At 43.5% G+C, this 18,688-nt stretch overlaps 2 protein-coding genes across 2 annotated transcripts; one reads left to right on the top strand and one right to left on the bottom strand.

Annotated features, from left to right (window-relative positions):
* Positions 1-4,255: 4,255 nt before the first annotated feature.
* Positions 4,256-14,305, bottom strand: UBR7 (ubiquitin protein ligase E3 component n-recognin 7). The gene is made up of 11 exons (XM_062637712.1): positions 14,054-14,305; positions 13,815-13,948; positions 13,028-13,088; positions 11,362-11,457; positions 10,177-10,230; positions 8,908-9,013; positions 7,549-7,733; positions 6,838-6,969; positions 6,274-6,436; positions 5,324-5,385; positions 4,256-4,534 (listed from the first exon to the last, which is right to left on the bottom strand). Exons 1-11 carry the CDS (start codon positions 14,216-14,218, stop codon positions 4,442-4,444), a joined length of 1,251 nt encoding a protein of 416 aa, XP_062493696.1. The 5' UTR covers positions 14,219-14,305; the 3' UTR covers positions 4,256-4,441.
* An 83-nt stretch (positions 14,306-14,388) lies between these two features.
* LOC134173591 (EKC/KEOPS complex subunit GON7-like) lies at positions 14,389-15,709 on the top strand. The gene is made up of 2 exons (XM_062637722.1): positions 14,389-14,597; positions 14,706-15,709. Exons 1-2 carry the CDS (start codon positions 14,393-14,395, stop codon positions 14,834-14,836), a joined length of 336 nt encoding a protein of 111 aa, XP_062493706.1. The 5' UTR covers positions 14,389-14,392; the 3' UTR covers positions 14,837-15,709.
* Positions 15,710-18,688: the final 2,979 nt, after the last annotated feature.

Consider the following 18,688-nt stretch of genomic DNA (forward strand, 5'->3'; position numbering starts at 1 on the left):
ATCTGTGTTTTCACTTGTGTATTTTGAGTTGGGAAGAAGATGGCAGCTGATTCAAAGTGGAAAAGAAGGATTTGTGCAATTACTGGAAGTGTATTCTTGTATTCCAGCGTAGGATTCCCTGCTTAGTTTGACATGCAGAGGGAGGGGAGGGAGCCCATCTTCATTCTTCATGGAAGCATTATTTAGAAGCTAGTGTTTGTACTGCATCTCGCTTGCAGAACACATGTACCTGTACTACCTGCTATTACTTGTTCTCTGTGTACTGAAACTTTGGTGCAGAAGCTCCTTGTTTACATGAAGCACTTTCTGGTTAGGCTGGAAGTTAACATCTTTTCCTCCTGTAAATTTGATGGAATAACAGATTACTGACTAATTTGGCTTGAGGATAGAGGTATGAACATTTAAGTTTTCTTGCATGAGGAAGACTCGTGCTTCTTGTTCTATTAAAGAGCAAGCTCAGACTTTCATTTAGTGAGCAACACGCAAAAACTTCTTATTCCCCTTTCCCTTACCCCCTCCTCATTTCCTTAATTCGTGAAACAGATTCTTCCTTTTAAATGTTTTGTTGTTCCATGGAGTTACTGTAGCTGTGTATTAATAACTGCTATGTTGACTGGCAGTTTCTTCTTGTATTTTTCCTGTTCTTAGGAGTTTCATCTCTGAAAGTTAAGGCTGTGGCCACCTGTACCTGTAAGCCTTGGGTTTTGGTCCTGGAATGTCCCAAATGTTTGTCTTGGGGGTTTCTTTGGTTTGGGTCTGGGGGAGGAGGGCTGGGGTTTGGGTGTTTTTTATTTGGAAAGAATACTCATGCTGTTTGAGGCACCATTCTTCCTTCTAACATTTACTTGTTTCTAGTAGAGGGGGTGCTGAGCTCTGCAGAGTGCAGGGAGCAGCAGCAGAGGAAATTTGTAAAGCTGTGTTGGGTCTCTGTAGTTGCCTGTACTGCCAGAAGGCAGCCCAGCCTTCGGCAGCGTTCCGGTTTTGTTTCTTGTCCTTGTGTTGTTACTGGTATAAAGTCAAGTGCCTTCAATGCTAAAGGCTCAGAAAACTTTCTTAAACTGACTTCATGTCCTATGCAAGTGTTTTTTCTACAACCTGCATAACCAGTACTTTGTAAAACTTGTTTACGCTTCAATTGTACATAGTGTTTTTTAAAAAATATAGTATTTTTATTTAGGTACCTCCAAACTTGAATTCGAGTCTTGTGTGATGCATTGTAAAACAATACATTTCTCTTTTGAGTACCATTACAGTTGTAAAAAGGTTTTCACTGGTTCTATTTTTCTACTGTTGCTGAGAAGCATGCAACACTGACTTTATCCTACATATAGTTGGCGTTTCAAATAAATGGCTTGTATAGAACGTGCCTGTGCGACTTCTTCCTGTGGTCTGTTAGCACTGGCTGCCTCCGGGCTGGCTGCCGGGCTGATCCGAATGTGCCGTGCTGTGACTGATGCTGGAGCAAGAAGAGTGGTTCAGTACAGATGAGCTGTAGGTGTTCTCCAGCAGGCAGGGACCTTAAAACTGGCAAGGTCTGTTGCTCTTTCTGGGGCAGAAACTGCACAACAGTGCTCTGAGCGTCAAGGATCTATGCTACACGCCACTTCAAGCAGCTTATTAAGCTGCTTGGTGACATAGTTCAGTGTGTCCTGGCTAGAGCTTTGTTGGCTGAGACTGTTTGCTATTAAAGACAAAGGGTTCCATGCAGTCAGGGCTGTGGGGCTTAGCCCTTGATCCAGGAAGTGTTTATTTTCTCAGCAGAGCAGCCAGACACTCATTAGGTACCTGGTGTTCTCCTCTTGAGCAGCACTTGCCCTGCATCGGCTGAACACTCATTACACCATTAACAGAAACAAGTGCTTCGCTACTTCGGGAACATGGTAAGTTCAGAAGTGTGTCGTCCAGCCACAGAAAGCCTTGACTGGTCTCACTGTGATGTACAACAGTAAAACACCTGCCTTCTGTCCTGATGGGAAGTGGGGTGGGGAGAGAGACTACTTGTATGGTCTTACATGGTAATTACTGACACCTCTGTTCCCACATCCAGGAAGGTAACATTTAGGAGCAACTTCTAAAGTGGTCAAATGTAACATTAATTGTTACAGACTCCCTGTTCATTTTCCAGGAGTGTTCTTTTGGGCCTGCTACCTGCACAGAAGAGGGGTCACCTCTTCACCATGGGGCAGAGGGCGCAGGGGGGGAGGGAGCTGTTGTGAAGAAAGCACAGTGGTGTTAAGGAAGCTGGGTAATGCAAGGTGTGAGGAAGTAGGTGCACTTTAGGCACACCCAGCTCGGTGACTGTAGCTGCCCACCACGGGTGCTGCCCTGGGTGTGCCACTGCAGCCACTCTAACTCCACTTTGTGCAAATTACATGCTTGGGTTAAAAACCTTCCTGCCACTGAACTCCCCCCTCTGTGCACCATTCCTATGGCTGCTCAAGTACAGTGTGTGCTGAGACTGGGCCTCCCTCTCCTGCTGACGTGCACCCTGGTAGCTGCTGTGACTTGGTATATGCTGGGGGAGGACAGCACTGCTTGGAGAGCTGAGGGCCTCCATCTAGGAGGTGGCATGCAAGACAGCACTTGCCTCAAAGCATTTTCTTCCCCCAACCCTTTAATCAAGGACATGCTGAGAACCAGCCATACAGAGGAAAACTCATCCTGTTCTGCTTTTAATCTTACTCAAAACTTTACCTCGTGTCACACCTGCCTGAACCAGTCCAGGCAAAGGTCTAGGAACACTGGGCTTGACTCTGCCCCTGAGGTGCATCTTGGCCACACAGCTAACAGCTCCTTGCTGCGCTGCCCTGGGCTTGGGTGGGAACAACACTACAGCGGCTCTTCAACAAAACAAGACAGTAGAGATCAAACAGTTATTTAATTTTGAGATACTGTAGTTAAATGTGAAGTTATAATTCCCTAAGAGCTGCTACAAAAAAAAAAGCACATACAATACCCAGAGTTAAACTGAAAAGCAATTAGTCATTTTGCATGAAACAAACCCATGAACTGCAGCCCTAGGCTAGAACTAACTTTTGTAAATAAAGTGGTCAGAAACAATTAGTAGGGGAAATGATAGATAAAGGTCTGGCTTTTCCTCTCAAAAGTCATTAACATGGAAGCAGAATAGTACCCCATGGTAAGGAAATCCTCCAACTACATAAAGCAGTTAAAAAGTAGAGCTTTCTTAATGTATGGTTTGGGGTTTGTGGGTAAAGGAAACTAAAAACTACATTAGGCTCCAAACTTATGAAAAGTCACTATTTAATTGTAGCTAAGTAGATTCTTAAAAGTCAGTGAAACATCTGTTCCAGGAGTATCACAGTGATTATAAAAAGATCACACAATTTATACTGTAGCAAAATGTCAGGATCCTGCAGTGTCTTTACGGCCATTTATGAGGTGGCATAATTGGCAATGTGAGTTTTTAAAATGAAAGCACATTTTTTTAAGTCCTAAAACAACCCCCTCCCAATGCGTAATTTGGTACCTCTTCCTAGAGATTGTTTACAGTCTACTGTGTCAATAACGTTCATGTGCCAATCCTTTTTCCATGTAAAACATCACTGTACAATATTAGAAACAAATTTTCTGTATTTTGTTGCATCAAGCCTAACCTGTGACTTCTCATCTTTCACCTGCCTTGGGAGCACCGCTGCAGCAAGAGAGCAAGCCTGCAGCAGCACAGTGGTGGGTAGGTCCCCTGCCCCATCCCTGGCAGTGTTCAGTGCCAGGTTGGACGGGGCTTTGAGCACCCTGGTTTAGTGGAAGGTGTTGCTGCCTGTGGCAGGGGGTTAGAACTAAATGACCTTTAAGGTCCCTTCCAACCCAAACCATTCTATGTGACCCCCGTGTTAGAATGCAATTTCACCCCACAGCTGTAATAGGGTGTAACAGGGTTCCCTTCTCTGCTCTTCAGGAAACTGCATAGTGAACAGACACTTCCTTTGCGCAGGGACACTTGGATAGAATTACTACATCTGGAGAGATGATACAGAGCCATTTAAAGCATGTTAGAAAAGCACTCCAGTCTTGCAAAGCACAGTGAAAGCGTCCACCCTGCACTGCACAGGAGGGCAGACAGACCCCACGAGGGTTTAGTACTATGCACAGCAATAGGCACTAACAGTAAAACAAGTGAAAGGCAGAAGGGAATAAACAGTGGGATGTTGTTCCTGGAACAAGCCACCCACCCTGGAAGGACACAGTCAGCTTTCACAGGAATGCAAAGTCCATCAGGACTCTGAAATCCCTATAAATGCAATAATGTACCTGTTAGGATCACGCTTTAGTTGCTACAAATAAAGGAAGTATGAGACAAAATGAAGACATTTCCTGGACAGTAGGATTTTGATGAGAAGTCAAATATTGGAGATGTCGCTGCTGCTTGCCAATTAATATTGTTTGCCCAGTTGTCCTTTCAGACCCAAACCCTCTCAGTCTAACTACAGTAGTACTGCATCCTGTTAGTCCGTTGTCTTTTCCGTGACTGAAACTCTTCAAAGAAGTGCTGAATGTCTTCTCTTTTAACCACCTACAGGAAGCAGCATGAAACCCAAGTTGTGCTACACGGATTTAATTAAATGATCCATTTCCCTCCCTACCCCCACATGCACAAAAGCCGGTATCCCAAACCCCTCTGTTACAGCTCGCAAAGCAGCTTTCCTGTTCTACCCAAAGAAGGCTAGTAATGTCCAAATTCCACAGTAAGGGAATACAGAGAAACAAGCTCCCCAAAGGCAGAGCAAGCACATGGAGCAAAGCTCCTGATGGTACTTTTTAATGGCTTTGACCACTTGCTTTTATTGCCAGAAGAATTAACACAAAGCAAGCTTTTTAGGAGCTCACTTTCAGACTCAGAACAATGTAACTAAGAATGGCAATTCAGCAAATAAGCCAACAAAATGCATGTGCTGGTTAATAACAGCATGCAAACTCCTCCAGGAAAACAACTGAGAAGGCTGTTTGCCAGTATTTAGTCAGTCCTTATTCTTGTAAGGGTTTAAATTCAACCTAGGAAAAAACATAAAGGTTAAGAGCTTTTTTCCTGAATGCTTTTCGTAGAGCAACACAAGTTTCATTTAAATTAAGAAGTGCTCTCGGTACTTCTTAGACAGATTTCTGTGAGGTCCCTGTTACAATGTCTTTAAGGAAATACAACTTGTAAATTCGCATGGAATCAGGGATTTCTTGTTTCTATTGCAGTGCCAGCTACTCCAACAAACAGGAAAAAATTCTTATAGTAGCCTAGTATCCAGCACACACCCCACAACAGTACTACAGCACAGGTTCTGGCAAACAAATTCTGCAAGCTGTGTCTTACCGTTCCCTCATTGGCGAATCTCCTGAGATAGTCTGTCAGTTCTGTCTTCAAATCATTGTATTCTGGATGGAGGAGCGAAGGCAAGGGAAATTAAAAACAAAAAGATGCCCAGCTTTAGTTTAACACTGGCTCAAAAAGACCTTGTTCTACTTATTCTTGTCATTTATTACATTTACTTGAGACAACTCAAGTTTGACCTGGATTATAAACAATAAGAAAGGCAAGTCCAGACAAATATGAGAAGCCTAATGATTTATCAGGCCAGCCCATGCATTCAGAGTTCCTGTTCAGGTTGATCTTCAGAGAAATGTGCACAAGTTCACTGAGTGAATCAGTCCAATCAATCAAGACTGCCCCTGCTCCCAGCTTCCCACAGCGAAAGCACATACGGGTTGTGGTGAGATGTCCTCGCCTGTAACTCAGAACTGAACAGCTACCCTTGCCAGAGTGCAAACTCCTCACTCAGAAGAGGGAAACTGCTCTAGTTATAAAGGACCTCAGCACTGCCTTGTCAATATACTCTGGGCAGAGCTGCCAGGGAGCATACTGTGCCCCAGTGGCACACTGCCTGGCACTCCCCCAGACAACAGGAGATTGCCAAACAAGAGAACAGGGTAAATTAAATAAGCCAGAGAGCAGAAATGTGAATTAATGTTTAAATATTCATGTTACAAGAAATTACTATTGACACAATATCAAAAAATGTTAAATAGGGGAAAAGTTGTTCTCATACTAACTAGATCCTCAATGTAAGTTAAAGTTGTAACAACAGGCCAGAGAGAACAAACGTCTCTAGAGGAATCCTGACTGAAGTGCCATCTGTCATACAGTCTTCTACACGTTGCTTCAAAACCAGCTTGACACTACACTGCAAGACCCAATACTAATCCTTAGGGGAACCTGTTTAGTTAAAGTTTCAAGGCAGATTCTAAAAATGAAGTTGTATTTACCACAGATGAGTTCTACTTGCTGAACTCTGTTCATGCTGTTAAGGGTGTCCATTAAAGGATCTCTCCTCTCTGTTTCTTGGTCACTGGTACCTTTATTTTCGTAAGCCAAGACAGTGTCACATTCATCTGTCAGGAACTGCACTTCAAGCTCTGAATACATTTTCTGGAGAATAAAGTAAAATTTACTTATATGTTACAAAAAATCTGAGATGGAGACGCTCTCCCTAATCCTTTTTGTGTTTAGTATCACAAATAATAACAATAAAAATATTGTAAATTTTGTATCCAGCATTTCAGGCATCTCTCCATCACAATTTCCAAAGCAATACTGGATTTAAGCAGCAAATAACACAGAAACAGTTAGAAGCTCATTCATGCTGTATTAATTCTGACAGATTCAGTGTGTTTCTTTACGTGGGATGGAGGGGAGGGGAGGTATCTATATGCAGAGTAAGAATACTTACACAGATTTTTTCTACAAGCTTCTCTTGTAGATAAAGATCCTCTTGGAGGTCCTCTCTGCCTCCCCCATGCCAGTGACCATAATGAAGAGAGGATACATACCGAGCAGTCTTCACAGGTGCACAGTTTGCTTCTCCAGTTCAGTGGCCAAAAGGTGGCACTGTCTTTTTTTAAAAATGGCTTGCTCTGGAGTTCCTTCAGCTTGCAGACTGGCTCCTCGCTCTTAGTAACCACCTGAATTAAAATGGGTGTTTAGTGCTCTGTACCATCACTTCCAATACACTCCATTCTTTCCAACATGTGGTTTTCCTTATGCAAGATTCTTCTTTTGTCTCAGACATTTATTTTTCTAAATAACCTACATTACCATTCCATCCACATCAGGATTCTGATGTGGTTTTAGCAGTTTCCACTAGAAATTTCTGCAAAAATTTACTGCAATAGCCATAAATGTTTTAAAAAAATCAGAGCCGGACTATCATGCAAATGCAGCTACAAAGCATAATATCCCTGTATTAGAACAAACTCAGCAAGTGCCCCAGTGTAAAGGCCAGGTGACTGACAGGAAGGGATGGATCTGACCTATTGGCAAACAGACACTATGCCCCCGTCAGCCATTTCTACAATGGTGCTCCACAGCCTACGCTGTGCTCCACAGAGACCACACATTTAAAGTGTCAGTGACTGGAGAGGAACATGGAGACAGATTGAAAGCTTTTAGCTGTTCACTGAACCTATACAGAAGGAAGTGGGCTTTGCCTCAGCTACCATCAGTATGAAAATGAACAGGACAGAAAAAAAGGTACATTTTACCTCTGGACAGGCAGACCCAAAGCTAGTGGAAGGCTCGTTAAACTGTTCTGTTTGCTTTTCTTCTTTCATTTCCTGGTGTTTCACTCCACTTTCTTTTTTTATTTCTTTTTTCTGCTCTTCACTTTCCTTAACCTTCAGGAAAAGCCCTTCACCTTCAAGGGAGTTCACTTTGGTCAAAGTCGGAACTGGAAGATACGTACCCATGTAAGTGAGAATACTGTGCCAGACAACATACTGGCTATTACAGACATTCTTTCTGCTTTACACTGCAGTGTCAAAGAGCGCCTAGATCAGCTCATGCACTGCAGGGTCCTGGACATACTCTACAGCTGCCCAAAGACACGGTGACCTAGGTAGACAAAGAAACCACTCCCTCTTTCACCAGTTATCTTCACCTCTTGGACTCCTATTCTAAAACACTCCACAAAATCTGTATTGTAGGAGAGGGACAATTTGAGATAGTTCTGTACTAAGATGCTTGTCTGTCTTGATGCCCCTTGATAGCTATTGCCGATTCAGTAGCTGTCACATATATTTTGCTGACTTTGTGTCAGAGTCCTTCATTTCCTCCAGACACACACCTCAAAAACTTCATGACAGATTAACTACACCAATTCCTTCCTTATTTAAAACAAGTTTTTCTTTCGATGGCAATTCAAATGTGTGCCCTGTGATATAGCTGGTTAGAAACAGAAAAACTAAAAAAAACAAAATCCCCATTCTGTACTATATTTACATTAGAGGGAACAGAACTCCAGGTAGGCCATCCTGGAATCCTTAAAATTGACATCGAAATTTCTGGCACATAAGAGATCAGTTATCAGCTAATATAAGCAACGTTTAGCAGACTCTGTGAAAACAGCTCTTTGCACAGAAATCAAGTCATCTACCCTTCTGATCCTGCAGAGACCACATAACAGACAGAGGCCTGCAGGGAACGTGTCCTGAGCACAGCCCCAGCTCTACCCAGCTTAAGGTTTTACACATTCATTCCAGGTCACTTGTCAGTCATTCTTTGCTGCTCAGAGCCTCTTATGCTCAGCTGTTTGTCTCACTGCTCCCCTTAGGATGACTCTTCAATTCTTTGATCCAGTTTAGAAATTAAGTTCACTAAAACAAGTACTAAATCTTCAGCTATCTATGTGCTAGCACATCTTTGATTAGATAAATGAGTGAGCACCACAGAACTAAGATTTAAGAACGAGAAATACAGAACAGTCTGTGGAGTCCTGCATGTTCCACTGCTGAAGGTGACCAATATCGAGTATAATTTCTCTAACCACTTAAACAGTATTAAGTTATTAATCAATCACATACAACAAATACATGCTAACCAAATATTGGCTCAATTTTCTTTACCTGCTAACTGTGACGCATAAACCCAGAGGAAATGGCAGTGATTCATGCAGGCTTGGCATACCATTTCATGGAAGTCTCCACTTTCAGGGGGAACCACACCAAGATGCTGTCAAAATTAAACAAGGATGTAGCAGTGAAACATTTGCTGCAAATTAACACTCAATTCTAGACTTAGAGGAAGTACAACATCAACTGCTGTCACAGTTTCAACACAGTCATACACTCCTGCTAACTCTACAATTACCAGTATACTTTAAAGACTGAAAAGAGCTGATAAAAATTCCAAGGAAAAACTGAAATAATTATGTCTTTGTCTACACTCTTTTATGCCTTCTACACATTCAGAAATCTCAGTCTTATCTCATTTCTAAACAATATTCTTCTACACTGTCCTAAAAACAGGATAGGTGAAGATACCTCTTGCATACTGGCACATGTGAACTCTTAAATAACTTTTTATGATTGCTACCTTATGTGCAAGAGATTTTAAGTCTTCATATTGGTCACATAATGCCCTTGGGAAGAATTAGGTCCCAAAGCTCTCCATAAATTGGTGAGAAATATTTAGGCAATTAAAAGTGTTTAGTGACTTTCTTTTGAAAAGCATTCTTCAAGGCTCACAGTGAACAGCATAACATTCATCATACACACATTTACACAAAAGAATCCTACAGCTTAACTACAGAACCCATAATTGAAGCCAATCATCTTTTCTTTAATTCTTTGATCCTGCAACTTCAAACACAGAACTTCACTCGTGCCCTTCAAGGCATAAGGCTGAATCCTTAATGCTCACACATTAAGTAGGGCACTCACTGAAGTGCTGAGCTGCTTTTAAAAGATTTCTCCAAAGTTTGTAATCATGAACCAACAGCACAGTTTTTCCTTGCTACTTAAAGGAATTACAATTTAAAAAGCATTCTTTTGCATGAATAACTGTTTGGGTATTTGATAATAATGTGCTTCAGTAAGACTCTTTTGCTCACCAATTGCACTGATTAGAATTTTCTAGTTAAAGAGACAGTTACAAAGTTGTTACTCTATTCTGCAGCAGTAACCTTCAAAGAGGTAGAACTAGAGAGGACAGCAGCACAAGATTAAACTTTCAATATTCCTTTGCATAAGATGAAAAGAAATATCCCAGAACTCCTGTAATAACCTTTTGAGAACTAAAGCAAACCTTTTAAAATAAGAATAACCATACAAACTTAAATGACACTAACTTATTTCTATTGCAACTGGCAATTCTGATACTTAGAGTTTCCTTACCCTTCCATGGAACCAGTCTTCACAGACTATGCACTGGATCATCTCATCTGGAATCTAGATGAACGGTCATATTATTAGCATTAACAGCAACTTCTAGAGTCTTTCACAAGCCCCAAATGAGAGTATTATGCAAAGCCTGCTCAAGTGAATTGCACTTCCCTCTTCACCTATCCACGGGGAGCTGCCATTAATAAGTAGTTAACTGCTTCATTAGTCAGTTTGCTTCCCTGAACTCCAACAGCATATGTAATTTGTTGTTTATCAAGACTGTGGAAATTCCCATTTATTATTACAAAACTTGTTTTCCTTTTAGAACACAACATTCTCACAAAAGAGCTGATAAAAGTTAATACACTGTTGGCATCTTTCTTCCAGTAAAGAGAAATGCGTTAACAGGCAGGTTAGCAAAAGAAAGATACTGATACCCATCATGTTATCAGGTTTACAGAGGAACACCTGAGTCCTAACTTAACTAGCCACAACATAGTACAACACAAACTGCTCGGTCAGGAAACAATTATTAATGATTTCTTTAGAAATGTTTAGTTATCATCTCTGAACTTCAGAGAGGTGAGTTTGTAAAATACTTTTTGTATTTACAGGACTTGCTCCTTCCTTATTCTTTAAAACACCTGATTTCTATGACTGCAAACAAAAGTGTGCGTGTGCAAACCAAGTGGTATATTTTAATACTTCAGATGGACAAAAACTATTGTGACTACCATAAAGGAAAGCTAAAGCCAGTGCTACAGGACAGACTCTCCCTATCCCAGCAGCCTTGTCAGAGCACTGTTGCAGACACAAGGAAGCAGATTATGGTTTCTCCTAACATGTGTAATGTGTTTACTGGTCTCCTGCCACATTTCTTAAGATGGTGAGAACCCTCCCCCTAAGGGAACTCCATACAGAGGAGTCTCTACTTTATAGAGAGGAAAGCAGAGAGAACTGCAGCATTTTCTCCCAATGATGGTTTGTCCTCCTCATCTGTCCTTAAGGCATAAACATATTTTACCATTAAAAAAACCCCTCATAATTACTGTATATATGACAACCAAGAGTAATACGGAACATAAGATTTCTTGAAATGGGTTCTTTGCTGTAAAGCAGCTCAGAGACGACCCTTTGAACAATACTTTGCATAAATACCATCTATATATGATTACTATCGGCTTTTGTATTTCTTACCTCATCTTCAGGATCAGGATAAGGTCTTTTACATGTACAGTATAATCCATAGAAATTGTCATTATACTTATTTCCTGCATTCACCTTGCCCTTTTCCTAGAAGGAAAAAAAAAAATCTCAGTAAACAATGCAGTGAAAAACAAGACTGAAAATATACATAATCTAGAAATAAAACCCCAAACAAACATTCCTGTTGCACTTTAATTCCTAAAAGCAATAATTATACTCATCACCTTGAAGATCCAAAAAGAAAGGTACTATCCAGACACCCTATGCTATACAGTGAGCAGCAGACAGGGCACGCAGGGAATACTGAAGTTCAAAAGGAAAACCAGTCTCTTCACCTTTGTAATAAATGGCAACTATGGTGTTTGTTAAACTACTGCTACTCCAGAACGATGTAAGAGTTCTGATCACCAGCTATGCCTACCTGCTGCATTATAGCAACAACTGTAGATTTATTGTTCACCTTCCCCTCCATTTTTTTTTAACATCCAGATTGTGATCCAAACCTGACTCTGCTTAATCTTACCACTGAGCTTCCACTAAATTTGTGTCATACAAACCTCATTCTACAGGAGAGAATTATCTAAATTACAAAACATGCTGAATGAAACTCAATTACAGGTAATTCCACTAAAAAAAAACAAACAAATGAACAACCAACCCCCCCAGCTAATACAGCTGCAGCCAGAGGGCTTCAGAACCACATGCAGTTGCAGCCTGAAGCCACCACTAGCCCCTCCAGAAAGAGCTGTGACCATTTATGATGCCACTACAAACCACCTTCTACCACTATTGTGACAAAGACAGGACAGGGGATATGAGCACTTGGCACCCGTGAAGTCAGACAGGTAAATAGGTGGATGCTGAAGGTCACTTAACAATTGATTTTGCACTGAACTGAAGGAGGAGGACCAACCACATGATCCATTTCACTGACTTGAATTAGAAACAGTAACATCTTAAAATCGTCACAGGTGTCTCTGTAGGGATCACTGGACTATAGTCCTGAGCTGACTAGCTCTGGATCCATCCCAGTTCTGCCAGAACAAAACGGGCATACACAAAACCACTGGCCTGTTTGGACTGTTACTATCCAGGGAGCAAGACAAGTTGTTGCTGTTTTTCAGAGTATTATCAACTACTTGACAAGTCCAAAATGCTCAATGAAATGAAAGCACAGAAGGATTAATGCAGTAAAAAACTATCCCATCAGTGGGCTCTGGTGACAACCAACCAAAAAAGATTACAGCATTAATGCCACCATGAATAAGGGGAGTGAACCGTACCTTTGGCAACAGAAGAAGCTTGAATTTCTTTAATGCAACAGCAGAATTACACCTAAAAGCTTCCCCTGAAGCCAGCTTAAAGCCAATGAGATGTATTAGTGCAGGCACCACAACACGTTTCTGGTATTACGCTAACCATAGAGGCAAAACTGCTGCATTCATGGATGACAATTATCAAATGTTTTCTTTTCTCTCTCCTCACATTTCCCTTTGGTCTCTCAACAGGTTTATCTTATGCTGTAATACTCCCACCTTGTTTAACTTGCTGGGAAAAACAGAGGCACTGTGTGCGTCAGTAGTGGCTGAGGCAAGTCACCAGCGTCCCAATACCGTCATTTCAATTCTGCATGTACAAAACCCCTATCTGCACTTACTGGCAGTAACTTGCACTGCAGATTTTTGAACTTGCTGTTTCCACAGTCACAGCGGAAGTTCCTGGAAAGAAAAGCACAGTGTTTCAGGTGGGTTTATTAACAGAAAACACATCAGGTTTTGCGTTCATAAAGATTCCCAGAAGTTTATTAGAAGACATAAAAACATTCTTGCCGTGCTTAAACAACAGCATCAGTCGGAAGTGCCCCTACCCTCTCACAAGGTGTTCTCAACAGATCTCTCAGCTAAGACCATCACTGACAGCAGCACTAGGCTGGGCGGCCACAACGGTACAGAGCTAACCCTGGGTGCTGCAACTGCCCCACTTAAAATCACAGTCACGAGTGCTGGTGGAATAGGAGCCTGAACTGCTTCATTTCCAAAAACTGGATCCATGACGGTGATTAAGCTCTTGTCTCCTACCCAGACACCCTAAGCTCTCACTTAAACAGGGCTGGTGTGCCAAGAGAAGGAGAAGGTGGGTACCTCGGTGACCTGACCTCAGTTGCCAGTGCAGCTTTGCTGGGAGTGGTGTGCTTTGTGCGAGTTGCCCTCTCTCACCGAAGCGTACCAGAGAGCGGAGGTGACCCTGGTGAGATCCCCCAGCCAGCTCAGCTCACCCCGGGTCCAGAGGGGCAGGACACCGGCGGCGGTGGGCGCACACCGCCTCGCCTTCCTAGCCCTGAGGAGCCGGTTCGGTAGGAGGCTGCCCAGGGCCGCGCGGGTGAGGGGGCTCGAGCCGCAGCGCGCTTCCCGCCGCCCGTCCAGTCCCGCAGCGCCCCGCGGTACCTCTTGGTGTAGAGCTCGAAGAGGCGGTGGGTGCCGTGGCACTCGTAGCTGCAGGCCAGACAGATTCCCGCCGGCTCCCCGCCGGGCGGCGTGCAGGTGCTGCAGGCGTACAGCGCCTGCCTCTTCACGGCTCCCTATGGGATGACACCGACGCGAGATACAGAGGCCACCGGGGGGTCCCCGTCCCAGACCCCGGGCGGCCCCGCCCCCGGCCCCGCCCCGCGCGACCCCGCCCCCACCTGAGAGTAGCTGCAGCGCTCGTGGTCGCTGCCCCCCAGCACGGCCCGCGCCTCCTTCTCGAGCTCCTCGTTCTCGGCCAGCACCTCCGCCAGGGAGACCACGGGCTCCTCCGCGCCGCCGCAGCCGCTCCCCGGCTCCGCGCCCTCCGGCGCCGCCGCTTCCATCGCCGGGACGCGAGGCCGAGGGCGAGATGAGGCGGGAAACACGCGGCCGAGGCACCAGGGGGCGCCACAGCGGAAGCGGAACCGCTGGCCTCACGTGACCATGGCTGCGCGTGATCAGAGAGAGCGGTGAGCCGCGGTCGCGCTGCCGCGCGCACGTGATCAGGGGGCGGCGCGATGGAGCTGGTGGCGGAGCTGAGGGGCCGTGACGGCGAGACGCGGTCGGTGCGGGTGCCGCTGCCTCGCCTGACGGAGCGGGGCGAGGCCGGGCAGCTGCGCGGGCTGCGGCAGAGCCTGGCCGAGCTGCGGGAGCGGGTGGTGGAGCTGTTGGCGCCCTTGGTGCAGGCCGAGAGAGAGGCGGCGGGTGGCGGCGGGCCGCGCGGTGAGTGGCGGTGGGGAGGGGACGGAAGCGCGGCGTGGAGGCTCCGCTGCCCGTGGGTCGCCGCCTGCGCCGCGCGCCGCTCATTCGCTCCTGGTTGAACCCCGTCAGGTGACGCCGAGGATGATGACGACGATGAACAGGAGGAAGATGAGGATGATGAAGGCGAAAACAGTATCGACACGAAAGCAAACGCCGACGACCCACCTCGGAAGCGTACGAGGGTTCAGCAGCCGTGGTGACGGCACTGGGTACTTGGGTCAGGCCTCTCTAGGAGACATTCTAGCTGCACCGGGTGTGAGGGTGTCCGGGCAGGGCCCGGCGAAGCCTGCGGCACTTCTGCTCCTGTTCGGAAAGCGAAATGTCGGTCCCGACGTTGTTTGCACACGGAGGCCGTAAGAAAAAGATGCACCTTGCTGTCAGCAGCGTGTTGCTTGCAGGGAGCCAGTGTTACATTGAGAAGAATTTTTGGTAGACCAGTTGACAAATACAAAACTGTTCTCACAAGTCTTCTGACTGCTACGTTTTTAACGACATTTTCTAAGTCATTGTATTTATTCATGCAACTTAAATTCTTATATAGTAAAATCAGGAGTGAGTTATTTTGTCAGACATGATCTTAAAATGGTACAGCAGAACTTTTAATTTGTATGGAAAGAAAGCAGTAGAAGACCACTATAGTATTCAGAATTAAAGAACACCTGTAAGACCGTGTCCATTCCTGAGCAGCCCTACAGTGGAAGATTATTTTTGCTTATCACCAAAAAAGTTTATTCTAGTCACCCATCAATGAAGTATTTTCCTGGTAAAGGTCATATATAAAATGGATTGAAAGAGCTGGGAATCTTGGTCTCAAAAAATCTTCAGTTTTTGTGACAGTCAGGCAAGTCAGTGTGACTTTGAAAGTTTCTAACATTCCACAATTCAAACCCAGCTGTCTGTCCTAAGCCTATTTTCTCAAAATATTGGGGTTTATTTTTCTTTTTATGCAGCAGTTATGTTTATGTATTTTCTTTCATCATTTATCCAAGCTGATTTTTAGGCTTGGTTCCTAAGTCAAATAAAGTGAACAACAGTTCAATGTTCTGCCCATGCAGAACTCTCATAATTATCTATGCTGTTTGCTGTAGTTTATTTTAGAGAGGGAGAAAGTATAAATATTCAAGTAACACCTATGAGTACATTATGTATAACTGCTCTTGCCTGTGTAAATCAGCATCTCCCAATCCCTCTGCTAAGGTAACTCATTCTTATGATGATAATGCAGCATGTGGAATATCACAGAATCTTAGGCTCATGGAGTAGCTCCTGCTCATCCATGCAAGTCTCCTTGATTTTTTCATCATGCGAGTACACTGGAATTGCGCCTGGAGGAAGTGGTGCTTAAATACTGATGAGATCTCTTTGACTCCCTTCTCTTCTAGGCCCATAGCATTCTACTGACTAGGTCTTGAAGAGCCTGTTAGCTCTCCAGAAATTTATGGTTGTAGTCCTGCTTGCCATTTTGCTTCCCCCACACAGGATCCTGAGTTCCACTATCTCGTGATCACTACAGCCAAGGCTGCCCCAACCTTTACACATTCAGCCCATCCTTCCTGGTTTGTAAGCACAAGGTCTAGCAACACACCCTTCCTTGTTGGCTCCTCCACCACTTTTAACAAAATGTTATCTTCAGTGATCTGTAGGAATTTCCTTGTCTCTGTGCACTAGGCTGTGTTATCCCTCCAACAAATATCTGGGGGGTTGAAGCCCCCCGATAATAGATGCTTCTTGCAAGGGGAAAGTTGTCAATGCTTCACATATGTTACTTTAATTCTCAGTTTGTTCAGTGCATGCTTCTGTGAACAGGCATAAAACATTCTAAATAGACACTCCGTAGAGCTTACTGGAGCCCAAGAAACTTCTCTAGCAGAAATATACTGACTGGTTTAATAGTATGAAAAGCTTTCTTTTTCTTCATATGTTCTGCTGGCAGTTTGTTTATATATTATAGAAACTGAGCAAGTCTTATGTATGGAGGACAAAGTACCGGAATAAATAATGACTTTTTATGAACACAAAATTGCCTGGGTTTCTTTGGAAGGGGCAGGGGTGTGCTGGAACTGAAGCATAGCAAACATATGCTTTACATCTTTACATATTCTTAAGTTCACACACCCATTATTCTGTCGGTAGATATGACAAAGCATAAATTAGGAGAAAAGACCAACTCTGAGGACTGTGGAGGTTTAGTTGCTGAGGACCTGGGATGAGAGAAAATTACATAAATTAATCCTCATCACTTGTCAGGCTGCAAAATCTTAAAGTGATAAAATGCTTAAAGTGTTTTAGGGTAGATAATTTATCAAAGGAAGTAACATTGAAGGAAGTGGCTTATCAAAATGGAAAGGCAACACAGTACAAAAAAAAAAAAAAGCCCAATAAATGTATCAAAAGAGCTCCTTCATGCATCCTGTACTTAAAGTGCAGACGTCTTCTATGAGCTCTGTTCTGAAGCTTTGGAAACTGCTTGTAGAGCTACATCTGGGAACAGTGTCTCATCCGCCTCCCAGCCACACTCCTGAACACTTCAACAGTAGTGTGAACTGTGGGAGGCTACAAAGCAACATGTAACATTAAGCATGAATTTGCAGTCTTTATATAGAAACTTTGTGTAAAAAGTCCACTGGCATATCAGGGACTGAAAACCTCTGGTCTAAAGCAACAAGCCCTAACTAATCAAGCTTAAAGTTATTTCACTACTTCTTTTAAAAGAAAACTACAGTGGAAGAACATTCAATAATTAGATCTTAGTCTTTCCTTTACTTTGTGGGCGAGACTCCACCTGCTCATATTCTGCTGGTGCCAAAAATGCTGGAAGCACCATCAGAGCTAGCTTTCCTCTTCTATTTTCCAGTATTCCTATGCACCAGGTTGACAGGTTATACTAAGTCTCTCCATTACTGCTTTACACCTCAAACTCAAATCCTTACAGACACAGCATTTGCTTGAATTAGACTGTCTTTCTGTAATTACTTGTAAAGCTCATGCTTGTCAGCAGCTTTAATCCAAAAACAGGCTTCTAATGGGAAAGTCTACAAACACAAGCCTCCGTTCTGTAAGCCACCCCTGCAGCCAGCACATGCTCCACATCCAGCCAGCTTGGCTCATCACATGAGGCACACTGATGAATTTACTAAAGGCCGTGTGCTTGCACAACAGAAACTTACGCACTTCTTCCTATCATCTTCTATTTTTGATGCTTCCTCTTACATTGTTCTTAAGACAACTGCTGAGTTTAAAACTTACAGCATCGAGTTAAAAACATAGTCCAGCCAGTGGTACCTCCTTGTCACACAAAGGTAGAAAAAAGACAAAAGGATTCAGTTTCATCCAGCCACCCCCACGCTAAAGACAAGTAATTAGGGCACAGAGCATAAAAAGGCAATGAAAAAAGATCAACTGAACATACATACTGAGGGAAGAACAGAAGAGTAAGCTACAGCAGCTGACTGCCAGCACTGCTATCTTGCAACAAACATAAACAACAACAAAAAATAAAGCCACTGATATCTATGGGCATTAACAGACTTCTGTTTATAAACATTGAAAAGTTTTTATTTTATAGATAAATAGGATGGTGATTTTTAAAGTTAGGAAACAACACAACTTAAAAGCTCTGACTCCCAAAGATACTGCAAGCCAGAGTTTATTCTTACTTCATCATATTAAGATGGCAGCTTCCTCCTTTTCATATTGCACTTAGAACTTAAAACCTTCTTGTAAAGGCTACATTGTTTTCAGGTCCTAGCACCAATGCTGGGGTTTGAAACCAGTGTCTCAAAATACCTCCAAATGCAAACAAAGTTTAAGGTGGTGTAACTGCCATGCTTAAACACAGCAACACTGAAAATAGTGTTCTCTTTCCAAAGTAAGAGAAGGCTGGTATTATCCTCCAGGGTTCCCTTAGTCAGAAATGGATTAGCACTTGTCATGATTAGGTACAGACAATCACACAGAATTGAAATTATAGTTGAGGAGTTTAGTTCATAATCGTTCTGTGCCTACTGCTTTTGAAGAGCATGTTTTCACTGTTTTCACATTTGGAAGCTTAC

The sequence above is a fragment of the Pezoporus occidentalis genome, unplaced genomic scaffold (genome assembly GCF_034315485.1).
Source record: "Pezoporus occidentalis ecotype Australia unplaced genomic scaffold, CSIRO_AGI_Poc_V1 ctg115, whole genome shotgun sequence".
Lineage (NCBI taxonomy): Eukaryota > Metazoa > Chordata > Aves > Psittaciformes > Psittacidae > Pezoporus > Pezoporus occidentalis.

Coding starts and splice junctions, on each gene's coding strand:
- UBR7 (XM_062637712.1), bottom strand. CDS start 14,218: ATGGAAGCGGCGGCGCCGGAGGGCGCGGAGCCGGGGAGCGGCTGCGGC. Junction 13,949..14,053: donor AGCGCTGCAGCTACTCTCAG/GTGGGGGCGGGG, acceptor GTCATCCCATAG/GGAGCCGTGAAGAGGCAGGC. Junction 11,458..13,027: donor TGCAGTGCAAGTTACTGCCA/GTAAGTGCAGAT, acceptor TTTTCCTTCTAG/GAAAAGGGCAAGGTGAATGC.
- LOC134173591 (XM_062637722.1), top strand. CDS start 14,393: ATGGAGCTGGTGGCGGAGCTGAGGGGCCGTGACGGCGAGACGCGGTCG. Junction 14,598..14,705: donor GGGTGGCGGCGGGCCGCGCG/GTGAGTGGCGGT, acceptor GAACCCCGTCAG/GTGACGCCGAGGATGATGAC.